General features: G+C 36.6%; 1 protein-coding gene across 1 annotated transcript; it reads right to left on the bottom strand.

Moving 5' to 3' along the window:
• Positions 1–8,659: 8,659 nt before the first annotated feature.
• On the bottom strand, positions 8,660–22,427 carry LOC107721755 (brain acid soluble protein 1 homolog). The gene is made up of 2 exons (XM_016529918.1): positions 22,221–22,427; positions 8,660–9,943 (listed from the first exon to the last, which is right to left on the bottom strand). Exon 2 carries the CDS (start codon positions 9,929–9,931, stop codon positions 9,365–9,367), a length of 567 nt encoding a protein of 188 aa, XP_016385404.1. The 5' UTR covers positions 9,932–9,943; positions 22,221–22,427; the 3' UTR covers positions 8,660–9,364.
• Positions 22,428–23,504: the final 1,077 nt, after the last annotated feature.

The raw sequence follows: 23,504 nt of genomic DNA, 5'->3' as shown, positions 1-23,504 counted from the left end.
AAGGGGTTTAATTTTTTTACAAAGTAATGGCCTTCCTTTAAATAAAGGTCTGAATGTTTGATCGTTTACATTCATGCCGATGCCTTCACGTTATGTCGGAATTATTGTAACTCTGAGAAATTGTTAACGTCCCTAAACCCATATTTTATTCAACACTTATAACGATAATGGTCCCATTTGCAGCTTTTTTTTTTGTTGTTGTTGACAGCAAAATATTTAATCATATAAATTGTTTATCAGTTTATGTTTAAGAACAAAGAAAGCACATTAGGAGGTCAAAACATTCAAAAAATGTTCTAACTGGTTGCTAGGGCTTGGTAGGGTGTTCCAAAAGGTTGCTAGGCTGTTAGCTGATTGCTTGGCATTTCTAGGGTGTTCTACCTGGTTGCCAAGATGTTCTGACTGGTTTCTAGGGTGATCTAGAAGCTGCAAAAAAATAGCTTATCAAGCTCAGTAATTATAGAGGTATCTAAATAACTTCAAATGTTTAGGCTGCTGACATTTTGGTTATTTTTGGACATGACAGTCAAGTCACGTTTTTGTTTTTTCCTTTTTTTTATTTTTGTCATCAACTGCTAATTACGAAAAACCCGACATAACGTGAATACTTTATAAAAATATTCCAGAAGGCACTTTTATTGTTTTGTCTTTATTAGGAAAGTTGCAATTTTGCACGAAGCAACTGATGCCGAGTCTACCTGGTTGCCAAGATGTTCTGACTGGTTTCTAGGGTGATCTAGAAGCTGCAAAAAAATAGCTTATCAAGCTCAGTAATTATAGAGGTATCTAAATAACTTCAAATGTTTAGGCTGCTGACATTTTGGTTATTTTTTGACATGACAGTCAAGTCACGTTTTTGTTTTTTCCTTTTTTTTTATTTTTGTCATCAACTGCTAATTACGAAAAACCCGACATAACGTGAATACTTTATAAAAAATATTCCAGAATGCACTTTTATTGTTTTGTCTATATTAGGAAAGTTGCAATTTTGCACGAAGCAACTGATGCCGAGTTAAGGTATGTTATAACAGATTCCTTTCTCAGTCTACACTTTTACAAATGTTTTTGCGTTTTGTTTAGCTACATATGTTTAGTGTCTAGATACACTAAAACAAGCATAAACACCTGGATTATATACCTTATTACAGATACAGAGTGCTTTTACAGATAAAGAATGAACTGAGGGTATATAACTTATGCCTCAATACGAACAATCGAGAACGACGATTGTCAAGGATTTTCCAATGAAGGTATGTGAAGTGTTGATCAAAGCTGGCAGATTTTTTGACTGCTTCTTTAAATGAGGTTGGGCATAGCCTTAAGTTAATAAAATTATTTAAGTTATATTAATTTTTAGTACATTTAGTTTTATATTATTTCTGTGTGTGTGTGTGTGTGTAAAACTTTTTTTTTTTACACATAAAGGTGGCAGTGCAGGTCTGTCCTTTAGAGGGCGATATTGACTCAATATTAGTTGTGCCTGCCCTGCACCTCTGATCAAATGACTGAAGAAATGCAGTGAGTGAATTTATGTGCATATGTGTTGTAGAATTTCTTTCTTAACAGTAGTAAATTGTTAATAGTAGTAAAGAAAATTTTAATTAAATAGTAGAATTTATTTTTTTTATTTGTTAATTATTGATGTAATGTTTCAACTGTTGTTTTTCTTCTATATTAGTTGTGCCTGCCCTGCACCTCTGATCAAATGACTGAAGAAATGCAGTGAGTGAATTTATGTGCATATGTGTTGTAGAATTTCTTTCTTAACAGTAGTAAATTGTTAATAGTAGTAAAGAAATTTTTAATTAAATAGTAGAATTTATTTTTTTTATTTGTTAATTATTGATGTAATGTTTCAACTGTTGTTTTTCTTCTTCCCACTCTCCTTACGTAGGTGTTTTCTCCATGGAAACAGATCTCCTCATCTTGTCAGTCGGACATGATTCTTCCGACTGTATTTCTGACGGGTGGGCGGGGCTAATTAATCACATCACTCCTGTCACACTCTTGACAGCCAATCAGGGATGTTGTGATTCTCGACGCTGTTTTATTTAACTGATGAATAAAATTGAATGGAGGCAGTTGCCATGGTGAACAGTGCAAAGCTCTGATATTGGGGAAACAGAGACAGAGATAGAAGAGGGGATGAAATTATCCTTCAAAGATCAAAGCGTTAAAACGCCTGAAAACTGGCACAAATACGACCTCAGCTGTGGCACTGTAGGGTGTGTGTGAAATGATGATGTGTTTGTTACTTGACAAGCCATCTGTGAACAGTTTGCAGATTTTTCACACATGGTTAGCTGACACACAACATGTCCGTCAAGACTTGTTTTTTTATTTATATATAATTTAAAATGTATAAGGGAAGTGACTGGGGATAGTTGTCACACTTTTATTATTAATTCAGTGAATATTTCTGAGGGAAGGTTTATTTTTGAAAGCTAATTTCTGTATAGGCACATGCAGAAACATCTTGGTTAAAACCATATTTTATTCACATTAAATATGTGGGGAAAAAAGCCCCTCCCCCACCAATGTGCAACTGTTGTGGATGTGTGTGTATTCCAGCAGATGGCAGTCCATATTGATCATTCTTATGACATTCTTAATCACAGAATCAATTATCATGTTTCCTGTGATTCGAAGGAGGTAGGATCTGAGTTCCCATCAGCCTCTCAGCAGCCTGGATCACCACTCAGGTACTGCATTATTCATGAAACCTTATGAATATTTAAACACTGTTACTGGGCTAAAGACGGATATGTTTAATGTAGGTGAGGTGTTCATCATAACTGTCCTGCTGGTTTTTCAGGAGATGATCATTATATTTTAAGGTCACCTGCAAGCAAGTAGCAAATTATGGTTCATGCATGTGATATTACTAATGGTTATTGGCTACTTAAAAAAAAAAAAAAACACACATACTCTTAAATATGTCCTTCATAAACTTTAAGTTTTAATAGTAAACAAGTCAACACAGGACAGAAAACGGGGTCAAATAAATTTCATTGGGTCATTAAAAGAATAACAAAATGCTGTCATCATCTACTAAACATCACGTCGTTCCAAAATTGTAAAATGTTGTTCTTTCTACACAAAATGTGAAATTTGGTTAGAAATTTTGTAGACTGCATACAACACCTTTAAAGGAAAACAAAAGGTTTGCAGTTTGAATATGTGAAAACTTAAATGATATTTGAGAGTTATGAGACAGATTTTCTCATTTTCTAACTATTTTCAAACAAAAAATAGGAAAAATCTACAGACATAATATTAATTTAAATGATAAAGAATTATGATAAAATAAAATCTTGTTCATAATAAAAATAATAATTAAGATTTTATTTATTTATTTATTTTTAATATAAGAAGATATTGTAAATCCATTGAAGTTTTGGGAGTCTTCCATCTTAACAATATTTAGCTCACACAAAGCTGGCTTTGGATGATTTAAAATATAATGCACGAGAAGTATTTTTACTATTTTTATGGTGCTTTGTGGTGATTTTGTCCTTTACTGTACTTAAAAAAAGCAAGACAGGATTTTGTTCCCAAAGATTCATGGCTATATGCGTTCCCCGACATTATTAGAAATAATTTTTACACCCCTGGCCATAGCAATACCTATGAGCGTGTGCACTTGGCCTGCCTCATCAGAACACCCAAGACAACTTCCATCTTCTTCCATACCATTTCTTATATTAGGTATACATCAGGCAGTTCTCTGGTGGTGGTCACTCCAGGTACTAATGTGTCAAACTGTCATCTTTGATTTGTTTATTTTGGGCTAAAGAAGAAATTTATCGTAAGAAATTACGATAAATTTAACTGCCATACAGCTTTAGGAAAAACAAAACAGTTTTGGACAATTGGAGTTTTACAGCTGTCAATGAATTACAAATTCTTTAATGTGAGAAATTATTAAAAGTTACTCTAAACCAGGCCTCAATAAGTTAAGGTTTGTCAATAAGGTTTGTCTAATTGTTTTTCTCTCTTTCTCTATACAGTGGACATCAATGGTAACCAAAATGGTTACCAGCATTCTTTAGAATATCTTATTTTGTGTTTCACTGAAGAAAGTAAGTCGTACAGGTTTGGAACGACATGAGGGTTAGTAAATTATGACGGAATTTTCATTTTTGGGCGAACTATCACTTTAACCTCAATAAACAGCATAGTAGTATAATGATAATAATTTTAAACAAAAAAAATACTTGCCTTTTTTACAAAAAAGAAAAGAAAAGAAAAAATCAAGGTTACAATGAAACACAATTAAAGTGAATGGGGCCCATTTTGGAGACTTTCAAAGCAAAAGTGCGTTGCTCTTTTTCATTTGTGTATTATTTGAGATGTTAAGATGTAAAAATTATAAATAATTTTTGCAGTCTTTTTAGGGTTTATGGCATTGTGTTGTCAAAGCAGCTTAGCTGTTGATATCACTTTAGGTTGGCAAGCATTTTTTTTTCCACACTGAAATCATGTTAACCCTCTGGTGTTGTCAATTTTTCGTTTTTTTTAGAAAGAATTTTTTTTTAAAGAATTTTTAACCTTCATTGGAATGGTACGAAACTTGGTAAAGGTTTTGGCACTTAACTATGTGGAAAAATAAAATCATGGACATGACTTGAAAAGGTTAAATGGTCCTGAAAAAAATTGTCACTTGTTATGTTCGCGGTCACAATGAACACATTGGGAATTAATATAAAGCTAATTTCATCTGGAAACTGCACCCAAACAAAATCTTACTAAAAGCAAATTTTTTGAGATATCAACCTCAAATTTGGAACACAACTTTAGATTTATGGCTTTGATTTTGATGCAGTTTTAGAGTAAAACATGTTTTGGAAAATATATATATTTCATATATAATTGAATATAGTATTTTTGTGCATTCTTCATAATAATAAACTTCTATAACTCTTAACTTTTCTCTTTTTTGTTTCGCTTTTTTGGTCTCTTAAAAAGAGACCAAACTTAAGTCTGTGCTCCAAAGCATTCAAGATTTAAGATCATTTAAGTTGAAAATTTTAATTTTCAGGTCTATGCTAAAAAAGTAGTTAACAGGTAATGGATCATAACTATACCATAATTATAATTTTGTATCATAAAATCCCCTAAAAATACAAAGAAAAAAAAATATAGAACTAAAATATAATACAATTATTTCATTGAAATAAAAAGAAACATCTTTTTTGACTGGCACACGAGCAGCACCAGGGGGTTAACACACACATAGTTTATGTATTTTGACACAGATTGGCTCTATTTACCTTCATTGTAAGTGCCTCACTGTAACCCAGATTTAGCCCAGAGACATATTTTGTGGTAATCACAAACCACTACAAGAGCTTAACTTAACCTGTAATTTTCCTTTAACTCTTTAAGTCTCCTGAGCTATGAAAGGGCAACCTCTGAACAAACTGAAACCTATTTTCTTTAGGACGCAGCCCTCAATAGCTTTTAGTTTGAGCCTGAATATAAAATTGAGCTGACATGCTGTAGAGTTGGCATAATATATGCTGGGGTCTATTTATAGCATAACTAAACACACCTGCACAGGTGACTGGAGTGAACTCTCATCTCAATGTATCTGACACCATTATAGGCTGGAACGAGATTTACACACACTGTGTTTCTCTGTCGCTTATATGAGCACAGCTGCAGCTGCGTCACCATGGAGATGCAGTCAGCCAATGACAGGCGGCAATTTTCCCTCCAGGGACCCTCCTGATTTGAGCTGGGGGGAGCATGGGGGCATAAACGGGAAGAAAAAACAAGAGGTGGGTGGATAGTGACAAATGAGAGACTGTGTGTGAGCATGTGCAGGTATCTTTTTAAAAGAACCTTAAAGCAGGTTCTTTCAGCTTTCTTAAGGTAGGCGGGGTTTACAACGTATGCATTCAAGCTTGTTGCTAGGCAAGACCGGTATCCATGGTTACCTCCATATCCAATCAGGTGTTAATGTTGATGTTGGCGCCCATTTCATTCATGTATGTATGTGCGTGTGTTATGTGTGCAAGTGATGAAAATATAAGCTTTCTTTCACGGTTATCGCTCCTGGGTTCTGAACGGTCTATATTTTCTCTGATAGTTGGACACTGGAACTTAAATCTGGTCTTAGAAACAGAGCTGTGGTTTAGATTTAGATTTGGGTTTTGGATTTGCAGAACTCATTATTCTTTAAACTGTAGGGAACAGATAGAGAACTGTGTAGGCTAAAGTCATCCGTCAGAACTGTAGGAGTGTTACATTTGGTTTGATATGTGTGTTAAGAGTGTGTGTGTGTGTCCTCTCCTTCTGCCTTACAGAACCAAGTGACCGGTTGCTATGGGATCAGAGGCTTGGCGACCGTTACTAAGGCCCAAAGGCAGTCATACATCAACCCAGAGACAAGAGACACAGAGAGAGAGAGAGAAAGAGAGAGAGAAAGGGTGATAAAAGGAGAGAAGACCAGAAATGTTTAAACAAATAACCTCAAATTTATATTCAGGTTCAGTATTATAAAATTCTCTAAAAAATGTGGCTAATAAACTGTCCGTTTATTTTTTTTTTAAATCAAAACCATCCAAGACGGGTATGGATAAACTAATAATAATGTAGCAAACTAATAACGTTTGGATAAACTAATTACATAGGCCATGAGTGTCCATCAGGTGAATTCATTACGATTAAACTGTGATCAAATACAAATAACACATCAACATTGTATGAAGAAGAATATTTTTTATTCTACAAGCACGAAAGATAGTCAACCAGCAAAATTAAGCGTGTCAGAGTGATGAGATCGTTGGTTATTCAGAGAGCTGTTTTTTTTTCCTCACACGAAATTCCAGATTGCACTACGCACCTGCACACATAGATTGAACATGTAATGCACATGACGTCACCGTATTCACAAATTCACATTTTTGTAGTTTACACATAAACGACAATGGCATTGTTTTCAAAAACTTGCACTTTGAAACCCGTTCTCAAAAGTGTGCGTTTTCAGGCCCCCCAAAACGCTGTTGTCGCATAAACGAACAGCCAAAACGCATTAAAAGTTTTCCATTTTTAGTTGAAAACTGTCATGTAAACGGCCCACCAAAAAATTTGCCGACAGGGTTCATTTACGCTAATTGTTTAATGCTGTAGAGATTTCATTCATTATTAAATTCATGTTAAAGTATGAAATTATCAATACATATAATATGTATTTATATTTTATATATACTATTAGAATCCAGTCCTTCCCAATAGCTTCCAAACGGGTAGCTTGATTATAGTTGAACTCATTTAAATGAGCTTGTACAGTGTCAGATTTAGTGGTTAGCTGTACAAGAACATTAGCATTTCTCTTTCAAATCAATTTCTTCCAGCAACTGTAAATCCTGTGCAAATACAATTCTTCTTCCCCTATGCCACATTAAAAACTGTGTAAACGCACCGCTTTTAGTTTATATCCTACATCAAATGTGTCTTCTGTGCCTCTATTGCAGCGTAAAGACAGCTTACATAACAGTTTGGATTTGTGGCAGGTAAAATTAGACCAGTCTTTTTATTTGTCAAGATATGTGCTTTGAAGTTTTGATTTGTTTGAACCGTCATGAGCATAAAAATATATTCAAATGTGTTGGGGAGAAACACTGAAGCTGTGAGTTTATGAAAACACAACAATCAAGACGTGTGAGCTGATTTTCAATCTGTTTCTTTCATTTTATTAATGTTGCTCCATGTATACAAGTACATATATCTCAGTTTTTCCATTGTATTTTTATTTTTTTTAATTTACCAGGGAATTTTGGAAAGAAAAGTAATGATAGAGAAAGAAACAGAGAGAAAGAGAGAGAGAGAGCATGTGTGTTAATGCAAATGAAATATCACCTGTAGCAACATTATCTCCACAGTGACCAAAAATACACAACAATAGGGCCAACCACTGACATGCAAAACACACACAGCCTCACACATACAGATACACACAACGCTCACATTGTTCTGTCAGCATACTGAGAGATCGGTGTGTGTAAAGTGTGTCCTGTTTGGTGAGTTTGGAGGTCTGGGCTCTGTCTCTCTGACATCATGACATCTGCTGCTTTCAAAGTACAGAAAGACCAGAACTCCATTAACACACACACACACACACACACACAAACATGCAGAAAATGCATGCTCATACCATGCATAACTCCATACACACACTCACTTCATACTCCCGGATCCCTCCACACATGTACACACTTCAAATGAACCTTTAAACATCCAATTAAAGGGATAGTTCACCTTAAAATTAAAATTCTGTGATCATTTACTTATCTTCATGTCAAACCTGTATGACTTACTTTCTTACATGTATCACAAAAGGAAACGTTTTGAAGAATCTTCACGCTGCTCTTTTCTTAGTAAAAGTGGATGGGGACCAAAGGCTGTCTAGCTCCAAAAAGGACAAAATAGCACCATAAAAGCTTCACAAAAGTAGTCCATACGGCTTGTGCACTATATTCCAAGTCTTCTTTGAAATTTAAATCGCTTTTTACTCAGAATCTTGCTTGACAGATGTAGACCCCATTCATTTTCGTGCACGGAAATGAGCAGCTCATTCAGCAAAATTTCTTTCTTTTTACGTTCTCATGAAGACAAAAAGTCATACAGGTTTAGATCATCATTTTTGGGTGAACTGTTCCTTTAATAAAACACTAATACTGTTAACATTCAATACTGTGCGTGTGTGTATGTGTGCGTTTGATGCATTATGCAATACACTGATTTAGTTTCCACTGATATGTGAGAAAAAGAGAGAGAGACAAACAAAGAAAGTAGGAAAGTCAGGGGATAAGCAAAGACACAATGCCAATCACTAACTAGAAAGCAGCAAACAGGAAATATGAAACATGTATCAGGAAGGCTGCCCTACTACTATTACTACTACTGTCACTCACGCATACACACACACACACACACACACACGTACACACATATATATATTAACCCCACCCACTGCCATCACACTCAAATGGAGGGAAGTGAGATTCGGAGGGTGGCAATGAATAGATTCCATGTTTTTATTCCACCCCTCTTTGAATGGAGGTAGAAAGAAAGGTGAGAAGAGATAAAGAGAGAGAGAGAGAGTTGGGGGCTGGTGGTTTGTATCAAAGTTCAATTGAATATTAAAGATATCATCATAACTGCCAGTCTTATTCACCATGATCATGTCCATCGCTAACACAATGATCAAAGTCCAGCCTGTTAAAATCATTATTACTATTATCATTATTCATATTATAATTACTGATATAATTTAAAATGGGCGGGCTAGTTTTATTATTTCGATTTGATCTTGTTTTTCATTTGTCATTAATCTTGTCATTCACTGTTCCTTCTGTTAATCCTGCACAGTGACTGCTTGCTCCTTATTGGGGGCGGGGCTGGTCTCCGTGGTGATTGGCTCTGCAGGGGCGGATTCTTTTGCGGGCGGAGCCTCAGTTTTTTTAGACTCAGCGTGGGGCTTGCTCTCCGTCACCGTGGCTACAGGTGGGGCGGGATCTTTTGCAGCCTCTTTCTCATTGGCCGGAGCTGCAGAAGGGGTGGATTTTGCTTCTGCTTTGGCAGGAGGGGCATCTGGACTCTTGGCGGGTTCTGCTTTGGTAGCCTCGCTGCTTTTGGCGTCAGAAGCTTTAGGAGCATTAGCATTCGCCGCAGGCTCCTCCTTCTTCGCAGGGGCGGCGCTTTTCTCCTCCTCCTTGGGTGCGGTGGAATTGCTATCAGCGGTTTCTTTGGTGGCCGCCGCTGTGTCATTGGTTGTCTCAGTGGCAGCAGGAGCGTCCTCCTTGTTCTCCTTTGGAGCTTCACCCTCTTCCGCCGACGCTCCCTCCGTCTTTGCGTCCTTCTCTTTTGCCTTCTCGTCGTTCACATTATATCCCTTCTTCTTTTTGCTCAGCTTCCCTCCCATGTTACCTCTGAACTGTGAAAGAGAGAAACACGACAATCAACACTGGCTGCAATGACTCAGAATGAGCTCTTGAATTTTCAAAAGGGTCCATTTCATCTTTCATTTTAACTCTAAAATCATAAATGAAATCTTTCGGCTACCTCTGTTGTTTCTCAAACAGCAGTGTGATTAAATGTTTTTAAGAAATGGACCCTACAAAACTCACACATCTCCTTTAGAGTTTCAGATCTCAACAATGTCTCAGACTGTGCTCAGATTTGCCAATATACAGTACATGTACCAGTCTGCGAGATTGTAATAAGAACTCAACTCTTTCCAAATGATCTGGGCTATCATACAATATTTAAGACTAAACTTTATAATGCTATACCAAAAGGTTTTCAATCTTTTGGATGCCACAGACCCCCAAATATGACCACTTTTAGGGAGCCCCCAACGCTAAAATTTACAAGGCATCTATATAGTTTCTTGTATAAAGATTCAATTTATACTATGAAACATTTGCAAGATAAATATGCCTAAAATGTTATTTGGAAAATATTCTATTACATTGTTTTTCTACTTATTATAGTACTGTACTGTTAGATTGATTGATTGATTTAGTGTAATCTAAGTTTTATTTATTTATTTCGTTTTTCTCTAAACCTTTCTACAGACCATCTAGCATTCCTTTGCAGGCTCCAGATTCAAAACCCCTGGGCTATACTACACTATACTATACAAAATACTGAAATACAATATCTTATGCTGTAGTGTGTTACACTATGCTATGCTATATTATTCTATACTATGTCAACAGTTATCTAATTTGTTTCTGTTTTTATTCAGCAGGAATTTTAGGAGAAACATCAAAGACAAAGATTTAAAAGAGTTTTCTCTATTGCTTCCTGAGCCATGAGCAAAGAGCAACCACTGAGCAATACAATTTTCCTCTGGGATTATTTGTGGAAATTCAAGTGTAGCATGTCAAACACTACATGTGTTGCATAAACAGAATGACATACTGGGAAGAAAAATTTAATTCTTGCCTTTAACAGGAACTAAAAAAAACCCTGTCTGCAAATAAGTCTGTGTAAGGTGTCATAATGAGAGAAAGCAAAAAAATAGGATGAATATACTTCTGCTCTGGATTTATTTTAGTACATGCGCTTCAATCCTGAAACAGAGAGCTAATAAAAGCTCGGCAGGCTAAACTCAAATCTCTGAGACAGTCTGTCAAGGTTTCTATCATATCATGCATCAAAACTAGATCATTAATCAGTAATCAGACTCCAGCGCTGATAGTTATCTAGATAGATGGAGGGGGTTTTAGAGGACAGCATCTCTGAGCCTTACTACCTGCAATTCAGAACCGCAGTTACCAAGGCAACTGGGTGCTCACGTGACCCATTCCGAATATGGAGCCGTGCGAAACACATTCTCACTCTCTCTCACTCCATTCTCCCTGTTGGCTGCTTTAGCGTTACTGAACTCAGCAACCATCTGTGTAATGCACTTGCACACACATACAGTTATTCTCCAGACAGAAGGAGAGCAGTAATCATGTGAAACCAACATGTGAGTTGAGTGTTTCACACACACACTTATGACAATGGAAACATGGAAAGTCTTTCCTTGCAATGTGTAAGAGAACAATAGACACTATCTGTCCCGTCTCCACTGAGTCAAGCAGACAGCAGCACGCTGTTTCAGCGTTAAACAATACGCTGCAGTGTGTGTGCGTCTGTGAGCTGTCTCATCTGCACATCCACTTCCTGTCTGAAACCTGCTGATTGGTAGAAAATCCGATCCTGGTGTTCCTTGTAAACTGTCTATGCAGTGTGTACATGTAGAATTCAAAAGCCCCATTGCCAAATTCAAAATTAAAGGAAAGGATGAACTGTACTTTTGGCTTCTGCTCCAGTACAGAGCAATGCAAAAAGTGTTTAGCTGAGTGGAAGACTGAACATTGAAACTCAAAGCATCAGTAAGATTAAACCTTCAGATGAAGGTGTAATTGGCTAGGCCCTACGACAGAGCTCTACTGTGGAGGCTAGGCCCCATGACAGAGCTCCATCTTAGAGACTAGAGCCCAGGACAGAGCTGCACGGTGGAGATTGTGTTTTTATTTTAATAACTATTTATACTACAATTATTTGAAATGCTCTGCTGCTTAGAATTTTTTTTTGTTCTATTGCATATTGTATTGTATTGTTTATATCGGGACTTTATATTATATATCTTTTAAATGTTTATGCACTATTTGAAGAGCAATGAGCTCTGAGCACATGTAATTGAAAAAAATATTGATAAAATAATCATTTATTAGCTGTTATTTGGTTTTAAGTTACTTGTATACATTATATATACAAAAATACATTTTAAAAAACAGTAATATTGTGAAATATTATTACCATTTAAAATAACTGTTTTCTATTTTTAATATATTTTACATTTTAATTTATTGCTGTGATGGCAAAGTTGAATTTTCAGCAGCCACTACTCCAGTCTTCAGTGTCTCGTGATCCTTCAGAATTGATCCCTCTTATTATTATCAATGTTGAAAACGGTTTTGCTGCTTAATATTTTTTGTGGAAACCGTGATCCTTTTTTCAGGATTCTTTGATGGATATAAAGTTAAAAATAACTTTTATAATAGTGTAGCTGCATATATATAGCTGTATTGCCATATAAATGTGTGTAGCCTTGAATCCCAAATTGCTTATGTAACTCTAAAACTCCAACACACACACACACACACACACACACATTGGGCTCGAGGCAGAGGAGGGGGTTGAGAACTGGAGCAGAAAATCTGACCCAATCACTGTGCTGTAACAGCAGCAATGCATTTTGGAAGCAAACACACATTCATAGTTTCATATTCAAATACAATAAACTAACATTAGATATGGACAAAAACATGTATATTACCTTATTAAGATATTGCATATTCACTCACATATTATGCTTTTTTTCCATTATGTTGGTATTAGATGCCTCTCAGTCAGTATTTGAATCCTTTTATTGGCTTGTGTTGTGTACTGGCTGAACACCTGTTTGTGTGCAACAAACTTACTCTTGCTAATCTAAATATTATAGACCCTAAATATATGTGTACATTTAGGATAAAATAAACATGAATGAGTAGAAGATAAGTTAATAAGACATATTCTCATTCTCCCTCATAGTTTATAATCTTCTGTCTTATGTGCATTTGTGTGCTTGTATGTTGAATACAGACGCTGTTGTTTTACCTCCACGTCAACAGGAGGCAGTGTGGAGCCACATCTTTGAGATGTTTTGGTGAGGACTGGACTTGAGTGGAGGGAGAGGAGAATGTGACAGGTCAAAGTTTATAACACACTAATACACACACTATAATAACTTTAGATCTGTCCTCCAAGCTCAAATATACACATACACACACAAGCTCTTAACCCTAGAGATGTACTCAAACAAAACACACACACACTAGCACATTGTTGGCTAGGGCTCAGGCCTCTACGTAAACAGCAGCTCAGGCTAATGAATAACTCCAGAACACTGAGCAGACCGAGAAACTAGAAGCTCCTGTTTTTCGTTTGATGGGTCGAGATGATTTGAAGAGTAAATATGCAGTGATGAGTCATATGGTATTTATTGTGATTGTGCTTGTTGTATTGATTATTCTTGTTAACACAGATCGTGAGTTAAGAGCCAAATGTTGGATGTGCTTTCAGGATGATGACAGTGTGACTGTTGAGAGAAAGAGTCTGACATATTTCACTCCAAGTAGTTTTTGTTTTGTTTAATTTCTAATCTTCCCAAACCAAAAAAAAAAAACACTCTTTATTTAGGCCATTACTGTGTGTGTCCGGTGAGCGCTACTTCCTTCCTGATTCTTCCCGATCAGTGAACATGGTTTAGACTGTTATTAACCATCAGAGAACCATTAACTGCACACTGTGTAACTAAAATCAAAACGGGAAACATGAATTGCACCTGCTATAAGCAGTTTATTTGCATTCTTTCAGTGCATAATTCACTAAAGGAATTATTGTGCATATTAGGAAACAGCATGAATGTTTTGGTAATTAGTAATGAACACAATTTGCATGCTGTAAATCCCCATCTTACAGGCCACATCTAAATGCTAGGTTGTGGAGGATGAGGCAGACTACTACAATTTGTCATACTTTATCCAAGCACTTTATTTGGCACTTTTAAAATATGTTTGACCACACCACCTGTCTGGGTGCCTTGTTAAAGCACTGGTCTCTGTTATTTAATAAATGATTGCTGCCATTATCAGTTGAAAATGTACACAAGCATCACCTATAAAAATTACATTTAATAGTGACGCTAATTGTGCCAGGCAAATAGAGCTGAGTCTTGTGAATAAACTGCTCTGTAATGATCCTAAAATTTCTGCTATTACTATGACGTTTGTGGCCAGTATGAGTTTTTTTAAGAAATTCCAAATTATATTGATCAAAAGTGGCAATGAAGACTTTTACTTTGTTAAAATATATATATATTTCAATATAAATTTCCATTTAAATTTAAAATATCAATTTAAAAATACATATTTCGAATAAATTCTATTCTTTTAAACGGTCTATTCATCAGAGAATCTTGAAAAAATGTGTCACGGGTTTCCACAAAACTATCAAGCAGCACAACTGTTTTCAACATTGATAATAATAAGAATTGTTTCTTGAACAGCAAATTTGTATATTTGCTAATTAGTATAAGTATCATGCGACACTGAAGACTTAAAATTCATCTTTGCCATAAGGAATAAATTACATTAATTACATATTTTTTAAATATATTACAATAAAAAAGTTATTATAAATCATAATCATTTTTCATAATATTGTATGTTCTTTAGTGTATTATTCATCAAATAAATGTGCATTAGAGCATAAGAGACAAACTGGTCTTAAAATCTTACCAACACCAAACTAGATAGACAGTTAACGAACTAAAAAAATGTGTATCTTGACTAAATGTGCTGTTTAAGAAACCAGCTGTATGATGATGCAGTTGAGTTGAGTTGAATTTATATAGCGCTTTTACCAAGCTCAAAGTGATTTACAAGCAACAACAGACAAACATCTGTTCAAACCCCCAGTAACTGGAATAACTGGAGAACTTCCAGTTTATTGAGTCTAAAATATAAGATAAACCTAGAATGACAAGAATGTGCCTTGACTATTCATATGATATTGTTTTTACAAGGTCATTATTTTAGGGTTATTTTGTTGAATGTGAAGAAAGTATCAGGACCTTGTGTGTGTGTGTCAGTCATTTAACTTTGACTGAGAAATATCTACTTCAGGAACATAAACAGTAGAGCGAGGGAACATTTTAAATGAACACTAATGCATTAAAACAGTCTCCCAACCAGTACCAAGATAAATATAGTTCAAATGGACAGAGAAAGAGAGCAAAGAAGACATTGGTTTACTCCAAAATCCCTGAGTGTGTTTCAACAAGAGCGTTTGGAAGCGCTGAGGTGGTTTACTACCTCATTTGGACATTGTCTTGAGAACTGTGAAAACTTTGACCTGGTAAAATCCTTCATCCTACACACACACAGCCATCTCTCAGGATGGAAATTGCTCTAATGAAAACAACGGCGAGGGAACATAAACACCACTGGCAGACAAAAACACGCTCGCACACACGAAGACCTTGAGATTCTTTCTTCAGTAGTGCACAGACTCCACATTATTCTGATGACTGTTTAGCGGCTCACTGATGGTAAAATGCACTTTGACTTTGAGTGTACGTGTGTGTTTGTGTGTGCACGCATGTGTGTTTATTTAAGGCTGTCATGGCTTCTGAAAACACCCTCACTGGAGCCAGCCTGAGATAGTAACACACACACACACACACACACACACACACAATCCCTGAGCCTCACCCTGAGTTGCAGCCTTGTGTCTATGTGTGTTTCAGGATAGTGGGAAATTTGATTGTGTTGTGTCTTTTGAGTATAAACATCCATAAATCGCATAACTGACAGATGCTTGATGAATGAAATGAAATGTGAGCTGCCTCAAATGAACATACACATATATAAATGTATACTGCACACTTATGGGTGTTTCTTCAAATATGGCCATTTTTAATTTGTCAACTAACAATGTCAATATATGTGCATTACAGAAGAATTCTGTTATTTTTCTTAACCAACAAATGTCACTTCCATTGCATCTCAAATTCTGTATTGTGTTTGATAACATGATGTTGTGGAAATGACATTTTGAACATTTTTGGAATAAAAATGGTAGAATCATTTGTCTCTCTACAACTAATGTATGTATATACTGCATGCATTTATGCATTTAAATATACATACATACTTTACATATTTTGTCATTTTACAAAATGAGCTTAACTGAAAATTACTGAAATTCTTTGTTCTTAATTGATATTTGTTGATCTTTCTTCAAATATCTTAATTTTTAATCATCTTAATAATCGTAATAATATCTTAATTTTAATATTTTAATAAAACAAGTATGCTAACTTTCGAAAACTCTGCTAATTCTATTAGTGACAAAATTGTTGGTTGTGATTGAAATGATACCACAACCGATGGATAGTCAACATAAATAATTTCTACACAATAAATTTCAGGCTTTATTTAGATTGTCATAGTTTTACAAATTGTAACAATAGTTTATAATTGATTTTCATCATTTAAATTTGAATGTCCAGCTTTGGGATAAGGGTAAATAAATAAAATCTGTACATAAAACACATTTCAAAAACTGCAAAAAAATAAATAAATGATGAAGGCATGGTAAAATATTTCCCAAAATTTTCAATAAGAAAAAGTTGAAATCTTTAATAAAAATCAACCTTTGGGACATAAATATGCTCATAGTTGAAGAAACGCCCACATATTTTTGCTAGCCATTTTTATTGCACAGTATACATATATATTACAGTATATGTGTTTTTTTTTACATATTAACTTAAGATTTCATATCTGACTTCATGAAGTTTTAAAAAAGCCATATAATATTGTCTTAAATATCTGAGATTTAGGCTTAGTCTAAACATAATCCACATATCACCAGGAAAAAAAACGGACACATACAAATCCACACAGTGTTTAATGTTTTCATTCTTGTGGGAAACTTGCTGGCCAAACAAGAGGCGACTGCATTGTTCATTAGGCCTTGATTATAGAGTCGATGTCCTGAACACAGCACACATGTTTTTTAAATATGCCTTCACTCCTGTCTGTACTTTCACAAGGTTTTATACTGTAAATATATAATGATACCAGACTACTTTTATCACTCTCTGACAGCTGACATGTATTATTATTTGATGTCATTTATACATTTATGTATGTGTTTTGGTCATTGTCAGATTTAGCCTGTTCAATGCTCTCATCCAGCACTAATGCTGTGTTTTGTGTGTATATCTCTCTCCAAGGGACTGTAACAGACAGGTGGGGTCAGTGGGGGTCTGGCCTTTGATTGGCTGTTGCCGTAGGAACCATAGGAGAGCTGCCATTCTGGCTCATTCTTACACTTTCTTCAGGTTATCGCCATGGCAACCCAGAGAGAGATTCCATGATGACACACACAATATCAGAATCAAGGAATCTGAGCTGCTGCTTACCCAGGTAACAGATGATAATTAACACATAATCATAGAAATAAAGAAACACATGAAGTTACCTTGCATCTTGTGGGTTGATATTAAGATATTTTGAAGAATGTTTCGCCTGTTTTTATCCATACAATAAAAGTCAATGGGGTCCAGTGTTGTTTTGGATTCTTTGGACTTGTTGTTTGGGCTTGACTCATAAAGCAATACAGTTTATGGAGTTAAAGTCCCCCGTAGTCAAATATTTTATCCCTTAAAACTTGTCTTTGATCATCAAAATTACATATTTAAATGTTTTTTCTTGTGAAAATAATTTTGTCATTCCTTAAAATAGCTTGAATGCAACTCTACACCCTTGCCTCATTTACTATACGCTGATCTATGAATATGCAAATTAGTCTTTATTTTTGGTTTTGTGCTGGTATTGGTATATTTTGCATGCTAGTGATAGGAATCGATCCCTTGACGTGATTGGTTATTGGTTTGTGACGTAGCAAACCGAGGGCTGTTTCAAACCGTATTTCTGGGTCAGCCTTTGGGAAACTACAGTTTTAAGGAGAAAATACTCAGCAATGGTGTTGATTAATAGATTGGCACATGGTTTGTCTAAAGGCATATTAAAAACACCATACAGACAAATAAACAACATAAAAAACTTGATTTTCACTACAGGGGGACTTTAATAAAATAGGCAGGTGCAGGTCACTATATTTTGGTATGTGGCTTATTTCCAAGATAACGCGTTTGGATTTAAATTTATTATGGGTTTATTCTTATTTGTTGTTTTTTTTCTATAAAGATCTGGCAACACTAATGAGTCAAAACCCTGTGATTTCTTGCACTGCACATACAGAAAAGACACAACTCTGAAACGCATTTAAATACATTATTAACAACTAGTTTTTCGGTTTGGTTGCATACACACTGTGTAGAGTTTCTGAAAATAAGGTTGTCACTACCTGCTTTTTGAGTCAATTCGGTTGTAGAATGCAGCTGTCACTTCCATAAATTACTGAACTGTGTGTATACAGAACAGGATTAAGCACTAAATGACAACCGAATTTAGCTGCAGTGTGTACGTATAGCCATAAATAATTTTAAAAGCCAAATAATTATTCAGAAAAAATGGAAAAGTGAAACAATACCAGGCTCAGTTCTACTGCTCCTCATAAAGCCACCAATCACTTTCCACACAGTGCACACAGACCGCAAAGCATGATGGGACAGAACCTGACTAGTGACTGACACTAAAATTTATCAAGTTCTGCCAGCACAACTAAGGCTGCCTGAGGAAAGCATCAAATAATAAAAGAATGCTCCACTAATCTGAAGTAGTTAACAACGGTGTGACAGAATGGGTACGTAGACTTTGAAATTCTTTTTTTTTTTTTTAAGTTATGTGACAAGTCCAAAAATAACTGTGATTTTGAATGCATCTCTAATTTGGGACCGTCTCAGATGTTCTTGAGTTATCTGTCTCCTTCAATGATCTTCCTCAAACAAACACACACACACACACACACAAAGCTCTGCTTGGCTGAGCTGCCTCTGTCTCTGTCAGTGACATCCTGTCTCACTGCCTCCTTCCTGTCTCTCTCTTGCTTTCATGTCTGTCCTGCTCTTCTTCTGACAAACACTGAAAACTGTGATCACAATCATCAAAATATTCAGATGAAAGCACCTGGTGCACTGAATTCAGTATTAGATTTTAGAGCGTAAAAAAAAAAGATTTTCACTGCCTTTGTCGATTTGTGGCACACTTGAGGTAGAGCACTTATATATTCGGTTACCAGCCCAGGATGTTGCTAGGGAGTTTTGCCCGATTGCTAGGATGTTGTGAGCTATTGGCCCACAGGGATCCAGGTTCAAATCCAGCCTGGTTTATGTCTCGATTCCACTGGCTCTCTCTCTCTTTCACTTTCCTCAGGAATGTGATTTTTCCATTTTTATGTGGATTTCCGTATTTTCTGACCTAAAGTATGAATTGCCCAAATCTGAGGGAAAAAAACTGCGTTTTCAAGTATATTTACTTCATTTCAGCCAGGGTCCAAAATTAACACCCAACAAGCACCAAGCGAGTAAAAACAGTGTTGGCAAGTATATGTGGTGAAACTTGCTAGCTGCCCAATAATTGGCTACTGTGTGTTTCACAGTGAAATGCGGCACTGTGTTTATTTACACGTGAGCAGCTGAAGATTCAGAGTCCCGGAGTGGCTCGGTTCACAGTAAATGCTGCATCACACAAACTTCATCTCTGAAAGTTTGGGTCGCTTAAAACGTGCATTTAAAAACGCAACATGCTTCTCTTCCCCAATTTGTAATCAGAAACAATTATAAATCTGTTGTCAACATTATCATTATTATTATTAAATACTTTTTTTAATTATTATTTTAATAGTTTTTTATTTCACAATACAAAGTAGTATTGTATTATTATTAATAGTAATATTTCTTTATTGATTTAATTTTTATAATTTAAATAATAAAATAATTTTTTGTATTTTTTATTATTAATAATAATACATTGTTGTTGTTTAATGGGCAAAAACAGGTTTTCCTTATTTTTTTCTTCAGCTGATCACATGTCTGTTTCCTTTTACTGCCCTGTAAATAAATGCAAAAAAAAATGATCAAAATCCATTCTTTCTCAGCTCTTTGGCTGAAACTAGACTGATGTGCACTGACTCAGACTGTAAAATTCCTCTTACAAGTATCTGCAATCATGAACTACCCAAGACAATACAGGTCTTTCTCATTCTCACTGCTTCCTCCTGAGTCCTGCTCTCTTCTACTATTGCAACACAAAACTCCAGTTTGGCTTGAAACTGGCGTCTCGCACTGACATGAATCACCTGACTGCTCTTCTTGTTTCTGTAGGTGACCTAGTACAGGGAATCTCACACTCAATCTTAAACACACATTTAATCAAGATTATTGCTAATTCAACTCATGAGCACTCAGAACCAAAACTGCAGATCTTTAAATGTTGGCAGTGGCACTCACTCATGCAGGGTTAATAATGTTTTTGGTGGCTGAGTGGCTCCTGCATGAGTTGCCTTCAGGCTCTTCTGCATTATACAAATGCACTGGACACATAAATGAGACCTGAAATGATGTAGATATTCATTTATCTCTGTCACTCTCTCTTTCTCTCTCTAGCTTGCACACAGAGAGGGAGAGATGCCATTTCCATAGTGTAGCAACCATTATAGCAATGTTTTATGTCATCAATCCAGTTCACGGAAGATCAATAATCAATAGCAAATATGTTTGAAATTGTTTTTACACTGTACATTTGTTATTGCGCTAACACCTAACTATTTATTTTGGTAGTGTTCTGAACATTTAAAAGTCAACAATTTGGCAAAAGGATACCTCAATTTTCAGGCAAAATCAGCGCTCAGTTCTCATGTTGGTTTGATGTTTCCAGGTTAAAACGCGTGACTCATTCAAGCGGCGGTTTATTGATCGGTGTGAACTCTTTATCTCAAACTCACCTCCGTCCCATAATATCGGCTTTTATCCAGAAGGAAAAAAAAGCATAGACGACATTTGGGCAGAGACGTTTCGCACGGTGTCATTTTAGTGTGCGGGGTCCCTCAAGAGAGGCGAGCACGAGCGCACGGTCACTCGGTTCATTGTCTGCGGCATCGCCGTGAAACGTAAAATAGATTCCTCTACAAACGGAATATTGATGAACACAGCTGCAGAAAAATAATATTCAAATCATAAATACAGTTGTGCATTAGTAGACAATGTGAGAGATATAGGAGGTAAAAGCATCAGTTGTCCATCCACACCCTACGCTCAATGCGCATGTGCTCTGCAGAGACAAAGGATCAGGCAATTACGGTTGTAGCTTGAAATAATAAATAAACAAAAAAAAATGTCGCTTGGATATAGAGAGAAAAACCTTGTTCGCTTTACATTAGTGACAGAGTTTAGAAACTGTCTCAATGGCATTGTATAGCATCACAAACGGTGAAAAAAAATATGTGTACAAACAAAATTAATTATAAGGATTTATCGTATGTATAGTATTTATAACTTCGCAATATCTGTGTATGTGTGTGGGTGGGTGAGTGTGCGCGCCCGCGTGTGCACCAGTTAAGACAGCTCTGACAAAAGAGGACGGTGGGCATAAATCCGCGTCCGTGTAGACAGTAAAAAGCAGCATTTACTTTGGAAACATAACCAAAACCATTACTATTACCCCATACAAAACACGACTCTGAAAATCTATTATAAAATTATACATTTCCTTTATTAATTACGCTTTATTCTAATACTCCTTAATTCATCTTATGAGCAACTTTCATTCAAATCTTATAATCAAATAATAATAAACAGCGAGAAAGCTGCGGCATGCAGGCGCAGAGACAGCTCTTGTCTGCTCAGAACACGCCCCTCTCCACTCAGTTCATCCGCCTGAATTCCGTGGCTGATTTATTGAAATCTTTACGCGCATCTCAGAAATCATATAAACTCACATACGTTAATACTCCATTCACCCGCAGAATGACGTGCTGAAAGTACACTTGATTTCGATATTGCCCCAGTTCACTACCGTGCGCTCTGTCTCCGAATGGGAGCCGCTCTTATTTATCAGAGACGCTCAAACTAGACAAATTCTTCATGTAACTGAGGCAGAGTGTTTATTTAATCTACTAAAGGATTGAAAGACTCTTACCGTCGGCGGTGGACTTTCCTGTCACTCCTTTCTCAAGCGTGTGCTGTTTTTCCCAATGTCTTTTTTCCTGTGCGCGTGGATTCGGCGGGGTTTATCGGGGCTGTTCGGTGTGTGTCTCGCGCTGCATTTCTCGCGCGCACTCGTATTCGGTTTGGGGGGGCGGGGGGCGCGCGACGCGCTGCGAGCCACTGAGGACGAGACATGCCAGCGCGCCGCACCGTGATCAAGCCGCGCAAAAAAAATGTGTTGTGACTTATAAGAATTTTTTTAAAAGTTACAAAAACAAGTTGTTCTTTTGTTTTAATAAGTGGTTTAGGAAGATCTTTAATGTAGCCTAGTGAATCTGGTAGTTATAATTCTGGTCAATGTGTGACGAATTCAAAATGTTTAATTCTTAATTTATACCAGCTAATATGGAAATATAATCCGTTCACGTTCACGCTCGAGCGAATGGGAGAGTAAAATGCTCAATAATTTTTTTTTTACTTTGCGCGCCCTCTGGCGATATTAGTTTATTATGTAGGGTACATACACAGAAAATATGAGGTGAGAACAGAGGTATAAAAATACAAAAAAAAAGATATATTCTAATGATAAATAAAAATGATGTCTATAAATAAAACTGTCACGGTTTGGTGCACGAGGGAACGAACGAGGACGGAGATGAAGATAATAATGCAAAGTCTTTAATAATCCACAGGGAGAAAGGCAGGAACACACGTACACATTGATACCGGACCAACTAACCACTGAACAGAATACAACTTATAAGGGGAACGTTAATGAGGATAATGAATGACACACCTGAACAACATGACACAATCAAGGGGAGGCAGAAACTAGGTCAATGGAACAGGAGGGAACAAATGAAAACAAACACAAAAATCCATAACTGTGACAGTTCGCCCCCCTCCCGGAAGGCGTGTCCTCGCGCCGTGGAGACAAAGGGAGAGATGGAGGAGGGCTTAGGAGTGGATGTGGGATGGTGACAGGGGAAAGCAAAGGGCTGGCAGGCAGACGAGACAGGTGGAGGTTCCGGCGGAGGACAGACTCCCCGGAGGACGACGACAAACAGAGTCCATGGTGGTGATGACGGAGGGAGGAGCCAGGGTGACAACAGAAGGGAACCGGAGCAGGAGGAAGAGCCAGGTGAGACCCAGGCCACAGCCATGATAGCGGCCCACGGTGGAGCCGACGGAGGGAGGAGCCATGGTGGAGGAAGGGCTGACAACTTCAGGGGGCCGACCGACAGAGGCGGAGGCGGGGATCCGGAAGGCTGCGGTG

Source organism: Sinocyclocheilus rhinocerous, unplaced genomic scaffold, assembly GCF_001515625.1.
Source record: "Sinocyclocheilus rhinocerous isolate Xijiao unplaced genomic scaffold, SAMN03320098_v1.1 scaffold1112, whole genome shotgun sequence".
Lineage (NCBI taxonomy): Eukaryota > Metazoa > Chordata > Actinopteri > Cypriniformes > Cyprinidae > Sinocyclocheilus > Sinocyclocheilus rhinocerous.
Note: the sequence above shows the minus strand (reverse complement) of the source record. Positions and strands in the feature narration are given on the sequence as shown.

Excerpts from the sequence above, each read along its gene's own strand:
- LOC107721755 (XM_016529918.1), bottom strand. The coding sequence starts at position 9,931 with ATGGGAGGGAAGCTGAGCAAAAAGAAGAAGGGATATAATGTGAACGAC.